The 9,581-nt window shown below is 48.8% G+C and overlaps 1 protein-coding gene across 1 annotated transcript in view; it reads left to right on the top strand.

The window, feature by feature from the left end:
- Nucleotides 1-1,109: 1,109 nt before the first annotated feature.
- washc4 (WASH complex subunit 4) overlaps nt 1,110-9,581 on the top strand; it is a 133,676-nt gene continuing 125,204 nt past the window's right edge. The window contains exon 1 of the mRNA XM_043713263.2: nt 1,110-1,216. Coding sequence (XP_043569198.1) covers nt 1,156-1,216 — 61 coding nt within the window. The 5' untranslated portion in view covers nt 1,110-1,155. The remainder of the gene's footprint in view (nt 1,217-9,581) is intronic.

Raw genomic sequence — 9,581 nt, 5'->3', positions numbered from 1 at the left:
ATGGTCTACCCCGTATTTTTAAGCTGTGTCCTCTGGTTCGGCACTCACCCATCAGTGGAAATATGTTTCCTACTGCCAGAGTGTTCAATCCTTTCATAATCTTATACGTCTCAATCAGATCCCCTCTCAATCTTCGAAACTCAAGGGTATAAAAGCCCAGTCGCTTCAGTCTTTCAGTGTAAGGTAATCCTGCCATTCCAGGAATTGACCTCGTGAACCTACGCTGCACTCCCTCAATAGCCAGAATGTCTTTTCTCAAATTTGGAGACCAGAACTGCACACAGTACTCCAGGTGTGGTCTCACCAGGGCCCTGTACAGCTGCAGAAGCACCTCTTTGCTTCTATACTCAATTCCTCTTTTGTTTCTTTGTAGAGACTTTACAGCAATTGATACAACTGATTGGCTTGCTAGGCCATTTCAGAAAGCAGTTAAGAGTCAACCCCATTGCTGTGGTTCTGGAGTCACATTTAGGTGAAACCAGGTAAAGATGTCAGATTTCTTCTCTGATGGACATTAGCGGGCCAGACTGAGTTTAATGGACGCTTGACAATGGCTTCATGATAATCAGTAGATTATTCATTTCAGATTAATTTTCAGATTCCAAAATGTTGTATATGCTTATAGTTCACCTTCATTACTATCGGCATATGGTATAATAAGTGTAGAGTCAGCACAGGCATCATAGCCGAAATGGTCGTTACCTATGCTGTATGTTTCTTGATTAAACATTGCATTTACATGGTGCCTGTCAGAAACCATACATTTCAAACAGCGAATGAAGTACTTTTCAAGTGTAAAACTTGTAGAACGCAATCCTATAATTAGGTATGTAATTCTTGACTCAATCCTGATCCTTGACTCCTCATACCTGTCCCAATTCATTCACAGAGAAATAAAAGCATAAAGTGCTAAACAAAATTGAGTAGATCCGACAGTTTTTGTGGAGGGAGAACAGTGTTCAGGTTAGTTTTGATGTAAGTTCACAGACCTGAAATATTAAGTCTGTTTCACTGCTGTCTGATCTTAGTCAGTGACAGGTCTTTGGCATGATTCAGGCTGACCTTTCACCTGAAAACTGCATTTCCCAGAGAGCATCGGGGCTGCGTCGTGCGTGCGGCTGCGGAACCTGCCTGGTCTGCTCACGGGATCTGAAGATGGCGTTGGACCCTCAGGCCCGGGACTGGCAGTTTGACCGCTTCGATGACGGATCCCAGAGTGAGTTCAGAGCCGCGTCTTAGCTTCCCATGGGGAAAGAAGCTCCCTTTCCCCTGTGGTGATGCTGTCTTCTAACTCCCGTTCCTCATCCACTCCCGCCACCTGGGCAATCTGCCCCCTCAACCCTGGGGAGTGGAGACTCCCACCATGGAAGGACTGTTCCCTAAACACTGAATTTCCAGCATTAGTCGGTCTGTTCCCTCGAAGTGATCAGTATAATAATAATCTTAGCCATTGAATCAATTCAATACAATGAACGTTGCTTGCAGCATTTCCTAATGCTAGAATGCAATCTGTGATCTACTATATCTCAGTGCAGTTTGTTAACTGATGTGTGTTTTAGAATTATCATAATAGAGATCGTTTGGTCTAATGAGTTCTTGACAGCTTTCTTACAGCAATTAACTTCCATTACCTTGTTCTATCCTCATAACCCCACAAATTATTTCCCTTAATAGGCTTTCCAATCTTTTGATATCATTAATTGTCTTTGTTTCCACCACTTTCATAAGCAGAGAGTTTCTTGCCCTTTGAATCTCCTATGCAAAATCTTAAATCCAGGTGCTATTGTCCTTGTACAATCAGCTAATAGGAATACATGATCTTTATCTCAACCTGGTATTTCACTCTACGTCTGTTAGATGTCTCTTGATCTCTTTTGCTTCACAAGGTGCAACTCCAGCAACAGTTAAGGATTGATGTTTGGATTGATTCTCATATATCTCTATTACACCCTTATAAGTGCCATTGGGTTCTCCGAAGGCACTATGACTAAAACTGGATGCAGTACTCCAGTCTTCTAAGTTTGAATCAATATTTGGGACCTTTCATTATAACAAGTCTGAACGCTCTGGGTATAGGGACTGTCGCAATTCCAAGAAGGAGGGCCACCCGACCAAAGAGTGCAAGGAGGAAAAGAACTGCAATCTGTGCGGGGAGGCGGGCCACGTGTACAGGGCCTGCCCAAGACGAGGCGCCGCCACCTACGCGCAGATGGCCGGAGGCGGGCCACAAAAGGACGGCAAGGCACCGCAAACCGGCAAGGGAATGGTGGCAGGAGGCATGCAACAGGAAGGACAGGCCGGAGCAGAGCAGATGACAGCTACTGGAGAGGTACAGCTGCTGAGCGAAGCTCCGACAGGACAGGAGGAGGAGGCGGAGAAGGGAAAGAAGGAGGCAGAGGAATGGACCGTGGTGAAAAACAGGAAGAGGAAAACCCACCCGGTCACCAAGACCTCCCAGAAAAAGGGGAAAAGGCAGCTGCAGGTGGAAGACACGGACAGCTCTTCGGAGAATGAGGACGGAAGAAAGGAGGGTCGTCACCAAAAGAAGAGGCAGAGCGCTGCGAGGAGAAAGGAGAGCAGCAACTGCCAACCAAGGGACGAGCCTCCTGAGGAAATGGGAAACCACCACCCCCTACCAGGTGAAAGCCAGGAGGGTCCCACCACCCCACAGCTCCAGGTCACTGGGAGCAGCGACCCTCTGACAGCCCCGCTGTCAGATATAGAAACAGACAGCGTGGACCCTGGTCTCGGCCCGATGACACCGAAGCGGGCAAATGGGCCGAGTGAGGAACTGGACAGCTACCTCAGCCCAGCGAGGGTCCAGCAGTTTGCGTACTGCACGGGGATGCAGACAGCTACCCCAGAGGGGCAGGACCAGCAGCAATCTGACATGGGTAACCTTACAACCTGTTAACAAAATGGGGTTTAAAATTGCAACTATCAATGTGCGCAGCATAAAATCTGCTGCGCGATGTGTTTCAACTCTGGCCTTCCTGGCCAACGTGAAAGCTGATGTCCTGTTTCTGCAGGAGTGTGGGATACCGCACCTCAGCAGTTACAGGAGATGGTCGAACTTGTGGGCCCATGGGCCGTCAGTGTGGTCGGGGGGCAACGATAACCGCTCCTCGGGCCTGGGTATTCTGTTACGGGGAGGCAACTTCACCATCTCCGAGGTTAAGGAGGTGGTGGGCGGGCGCCTCCTCGTTGCTGATGTTACCTACAGAAACGCTCCCGTGAGACTAATCAACGTGTACGCCCCAGCGGGTAAGAGTGAACGGTTGGCCGTCCTGCAACAGCTTCCACTGTTGCTGGCTACGTCCAGGCCGGTCATTCTGGCCGGAGACTTCAACTGTATCATCGATGCAGACGGACGATCCGGCGGGGGGGACAGTAAACTGGAGGCCACGTCCAGAGCCCTGATGGACACGGTCAAAGACGCCAAGCTGCACGACGTCTTCAGCACCCCTGCAGACGGAGCGCAGCGTAGATATACATGGTCACGGGCAGACGGGTCTATCCGCTCAAGGATAGATTACCTGTTTGTGTCCCGAACATTCTCGGTCAGATCCACCGACGTCAAGCCGGTGTTCTTCTCTGACCACTGGCTCCTGCTGGCCGACTGTCACCTACAGGACGAGCAGCGGGCTGGTAAGGGAACGTGGAAACTGAACACCAAGCTGTTGACCCCGGGAAACATTGAGGAGCTCAAGAGGGATTACGCAGGTTGGCGAACCGTGAAGTCCCTCTTTGAGTCTCCAGCAGACTGGTGGGAAACAGTAAAAGGGAACATCAAGAGGTTCTTCATCCTCAAAGGTGTTCAGGAGGCGAGAGAGAGACGGGGAAAACTGTCCCAGCTCCAGGAAAGTATGCAGAACCTGCTCCTGCTGCAGACGTTGGGGGTCGATGTCACGGAGGACCTCAAGGAGGTGAAGGGCCAGCAAGCCTCGCTCTTTGCCTCGGAGGCCTCCAAGATAATCTTCCGGTCCAGGGTCCGCTCGGTGGAGCAGGACAAGACGTGCTCACGTTTCTTCTTCCAGAAGGTGCACAAAGAGAGCTCCGTGCTCAGCAGCCTGAAGGAAGAAGATGGCTCAGTAACGTCATCTCAGGCTGACATCATGAGGATCAGCAAATCCTTCTATGCCAGTCTGTATGACTCGAAGCCAACCGACAGCGCGGCCTCCAAGTCGTTCCTGTCCTCTATCACGGAGGTCCTAGACGACGGAACACGAGAGAGGCTGGACCAGCCGCTATCTCTGGATGAGCTGACCAAGGCCCTCGAGTCCTTCGAAAAGAATAAAACTCCCGGAAGCGACGGCTTACCGGTCGAGCTCTATTCCGCTCTTTGGGACTTGATTGGCCGGGACCTGTTGGAGGTGTATGTCAGTATGCTTCGGGCAGGTACCATGAGTGAATCCATGAGGAAAGGCATCATCACCCTCATCTACAAGCAGAAGGGGGAGAGGGAAGAAATTAGAAATTGGAGACCGATCTCACTGTTAAACACAGACTACAAAGTCTTGTCAAAGGTCATCGCCAACCGGGTCAGGTCTGCTCTGGAATCGGTGATTCACCCTGACCAAACCTGTGCTGTGCCGGGCAGGATGATCGCTGAGAGTCTCGCACTCCTCAGAGATACGATCGCCTACGTGCAGGACAGGGGGGTGGACACCTGCCTCATCAGCCTGGACCAGGAGAAAGCCTTTGACAGGATATCGCATACATATATGAGGGATGTCCTCTCCAAAATGGGCTTCGGGGAGGGAATCGCTAATTGGATCAGACTGCTCTACACCAACATTGTCAGTGCAGTCTCAATCAATGGGTGGGAATCAGATAGCTTCCCAGTCAGATCTGGAGTCAGGCAGGGCTGCCCTCTCTCTCCTGCCTTGTTTGTGTGTTGCATAGAGCCATTTGCCGAGTCCATCAGGAAGGATGCGAGCCTGAAAGGGGTGACTATTCCTGGCAGCGGGGGTCTGCAGGTTAAGGCCTCCCTGTACATGGATGACGTCGCCGTTTTCTGCTCGGATCCGCTGTCCGTGCACAGACTCATGTGCATTTGTGACCAGTTCGAACGGGCCTCGGGGGCCAAGGTAAACCGAGGCAAGAGCGAAGCCATGCTCTTCGGGAACTGGGCCGACCAATCCTCTATCCCCTTCACCGTCAGGACTGACCACCTGAAGGTGCTGGGTATTTGGTTCGGGGGGGCTGGGCGTGCGCCAAGACGTGGGAGGAGCGGATCAGGAAGGTGAGACAGAAACTGGGCAGATGGGAGCAACGGTCGCTCTCCATCGCGGGTAAGAACCTGGTCATCAGGTGTGAGGTACTCTCAGTATTGTTATACTTGGCACAGGTCTGGCCTATCCCCAGAACTTGTGCCGCCGCAGTCACCCGGGCCATCTTCCACTTCGTGTGGAGATCAAAGATGGACCGGGTCCGAAGAGATGTAATGTACAAAGACCGGTGCAATGGGGGAAAAAACACACCCAATGCCACCCTCACCCTGATGGCCACCTTTGTGTGTGGCTGCATCAAGCTGTGCGTGGATCCCCGGTACGCAAACACCAAGTGTCACTACGTACTGAGGTTCTACCTGTCCCCGGTGTTGCGAAGGATGGGCCTGGCCTCGCTGCCGCGGAACGCTCCGAGTAGTTGGACCGTTCCGTACCACCTGTCCTTCGTGGAGAAATTTATCAAGAAAAACACCTTTGACCACAAGTCCATCAGGAAGTGGTCAGCACGTAGTGTCCTTGAGACCCTTCGGGAAAAGGAGAGGGCAGATCCTGTCGAGCGGTTCCCTGAGCAGACTGTCAAAGCCATTTGGCAGAATGCCTCATCGCCAGAACTTTCCAACAAGCACCAAGACATGGCTTGGCTGGTGGTGAGAAGGGCTCTGCCTGTGAGATCATTTATGCACACCCGGACTCTCTGCTGCACCGCACGCTGCCCTCGAAGCGGCTGCGGGGGGGACGAGACTGTCACACACCTCCTTCTGGAATGTGCCTATGCAGAGGAAGTCTGGAGAGGAATGCAGTGGTGTCTGTCGAGGTTCGTCCCGAGCAGCGCCGTGACGCGGGACTCCGTGCTCTACGGCCTGTTCCCCGGGACGCACACCGAGACGAACATCAACTGTGCCTGGAGGATCATCAACTCGGTGAAGGATGCTCTCTGGGTGGTCCGAAACCTGTTGATCTTCCAGCTGAAGGAGTTGACCCCGACTGAGTGTTGCAGACTGGCACATTCCAAGGTCCAGGACTACGTGTTGAGGGACGCGCTGAAGCTTGGGGCAGCTGCTGCCAAGGCGCGGTGGGGAAAGACCACCGTCTAACATCTGCCTGTCTAAAGAAGAACAGGGGGCCCACGCAGTCATTTGGGCTCCGCTGGCGTCTGAGCTCAATGTAATCGCACTAACCTATGAATATGAATGATTACCCTGTTTCGATACGTAAAGAAATGGAATGTTTACAGAATGATGACATGTCCAATTGTATAGATTAAATATATATGAATAAAGTATATTTTTGAAATAAAAAAATTTGGTAGAAGCAGTAGTAAGTTTATTTGGTAGAAGTATAAGTAACACAAAATGGTATTTAGCAAGTCAGTTGTCACCATATATTGTTATTGACCTCTACTAATACATTAGGACAAAAGGGTAACTGGGAAGAGAATAGGGCCCCTTAAAGATCAGCAAGGCAGCCTCTGTGTAGAACTGCAGGAGATGGGGGAGATACTAAACGAGTATGTTGCATCCAAGTTTACTGTGGAGAAGGACGTGGAAAGTACAGAATGTGGGGAAATAGATGGTGACATCTTAAAAAATGCCCATGTTACGGGGAGGTGGTGCTGGATGTCTTAAAATGCATGAAGGTGGATAAATCCCCAGACCTGATCAAGTCTATCCTAGAACTCTGTGGAATGCTAGAGAATGGATTGCTTGGCTTCTTGTTGAGATATTTGTATCATCCATAGTCACAGGTGAGGTGCCAGAAGATTGGAGGTTGGCTGACGTGGTGCCACTATTTCAGAAAGGTGGTAAGGAAAAGCCGGGGAACTATAAACTTACAAACCTGACATCAGTGGTGAGCATGTTGTTGGGGGAATCCTGAGGGACAGGATTTGCATGTATTTCGATAGGCAAGGACTGAATAGGGATAGTCAACATGGCTTTGTGTGTGGGAAATCAGGTCTCACTAACTTGATTGAAGTTTGTTGAAGAAGTAACACCGAGGATTGATGAGGAAAGAGCGGTGTACGTGATCTATATTGACATCAGGAAGGCAATCGACAAGGTTCCTCAGAGTGGTTTGGTTAGCAAGGTAAGAATACGTGGAATACAAGGAGTACAAGTCATTTGGATACAGAACTGGCTCAAAGGTAGAAGGTAGTGGGTGGTGGTGGTGAAGGGTTGCTTTTCAGACTGGAGGCCTGTCACCAGATCGGTGCTGGGTCCACTGCTTTTCATCATTTATATAAAAAGTTTGGATGTGAACATAGGTATAGTTAGTAAGCTTGCAGATGACACCAAGATTGAAGGTCAGTGAAGAAGGTTACCTCTGAGTACAATGGGATCTTGATCAGATGGGCCAATGGCCCAGGAGTGCCAGATGGAGTTTAATTTAGATAACTGTGAGGTGCTACATTTTGGAAAGGCAAATCAGGGCCTGGCTTATACATTTAATGGTAAGATCCTGGGGTGTATTGCTGAACAAAGAGACCTTGAAGTGCAGGTTCATAGTTCCTTGCAAATGGAATCTCAGGTAGATCGGATAGTAAAGAGGCATTAATATGCTTGGTCAGGGCATTGAGTATAGGAGCTGGGAGTTCGTTTACAGGGCATTGGTTAGGCCACTTTGGAATATTGTGTGCAATTTTGGTCTCCCTGATTTTGGAAGGATGTTGTGTAACTTGAAATGGTTCAGAAAAGATTTACAAGGATGTTGCCAGGGATGGAGGGTTTGAGCTATAGAGGCTGAATAGGCTGGGGCTATTTCCCTGTCGTGTCAGGTTGAGGAGTGACCTTATAGAGGTTTATAAAATCATGAGGCACATGGATAGGGTAAATAGACAAGGTCTTTTCCCTGAGTTGGGTGAGTCAAGAGCTAGAGGGCATATGCTTAGGGTGAGAGGGGAAAAATTTAAAAGGAACCTAAGGGGCAACTTTATCACGCAGAGGATGGTACATGTGTGGAATGAGCTGCCGGAGTAAGCAAATGCAAATACAATATTGAAAGGCATCTGGATGGGTATATGAATAGGAAGGGTTTAGAGCGATGTGGACTAAGTGCTGGCAAATGGGACAAGATTAACTTGGAATATCTGTTCAACATAGACGAGTTGGACTGAAGGGTCTGTTTCTGTGCTGTACGGTGGGTGGCACGGTGGCACAGTGGTTAGCACTGCTGCCTCACAGCACCAGAGACCCGGGTTCAATTCCCGCCTCAGGCGACTGAGGTTCAATTCCCGCCTCAGGCGACTGACTGTGTGGAGTTTGCACATTCTCCCCGTGTCTGCATGGGTTTCCTCCGGGTGCTCCGGTTTCCTCCCACAGTCCAAAGATGTGCAGGTCAGGTGAATTGGCCATGCTAAATTGCCCGTAGTGTTAGGTAAGGGGTAAATGTAGGGGTATGGGTGGGTTGCGCTTCGGGGCGGTGTGGACTTGTTGGGCCGAAGGGCCTGTTTCCACACTGTAAGTAATCTAATCTAATCTAATCTACATATTTATGACTGCTTCATTAAGTTTCTACCTCTTGCACACTGCCATTTATTTATTGCATAGGAGATACTTTAACTAACATTGTTAACACAGCATAGTTCTTTATCTTTGCTATTGTTTTATGGAGATTGGCAAACATAGATGTTTCTCCAAGCTTGCAATTAGCCAAACTACTGATCTGAGCTTTTACAACAGTTTGACATTTCTTTCCACTAATCCCATATATCAAAGTCTTGCATGTCTTGTTTCTCTGCACTTTTTGGGACTTCACATTTCCACACTATCATACAGCCCAGAGATTTATAAAAAATTACTGTAACTTCCCTGCTTTTGTACTCAATCTGTCTATTTCCCAAAGCCCAAATTGTTGTCTACTTTGCTATTTACTGTCTCTACTGTCAATTTCAAGGATCTATGCAAATGAATTGCCAAGTCCCTCTGTTCCTGCGTGAGCTTTATAACTGTGGCATTAATTCTATATTATCCCTATATATCAGAAAAAAAGTGGCTGTAGTACTGACCCTTGGGTCATTAACCTCAGCTCCCCTGTTTATTATCCATCCTAACACTGACCCTCATTTCATGAGCCACAATTTTATTATCCAGAGCCTTTTTAACATGGTATGATGTTAAACACTTTCTTCCAAATTAATTTGACAACGTTTTTTTGTTTTCCCTTCATCACGTCTTGTTACTTCAGGGAAAGAAGCCCTACTAGTCAACTACAATCTGCCTTTTAAAATCCAAGTGGGCTCTTCTAAATTAATTTACATCTCTCCAAGTGCCCATTTTGTTTTCCTCTCATTGTTTCTCAATTTTACCCATCTCCAATACGAAAGTGACCAGCTTCTCATTACTAGTAATGTCC

The sequence above is a fragment of the Chiloscyllium plagiosum genome, unplaced genomic scaffold (genome assembly GCF_037043375.1).
Source record: "Chiloscyllium plagiosum isolate Xiang-an unplaced genomic scaffold, Cpla_swu_hap1 HiC_scaffold_23, whole genome shotgun sequence".
Classification (NCBI taxonomy): Eukaryota; Metazoa; Chordata; class Chondrichthyes; order Orectolobiformes; family Hemiscylliidae; genus Chiloscyllium; species Chiloscyllium plagiosum.
This window is presented reverse-complemented; position numbering and strand designations above follow the sequence as displayed.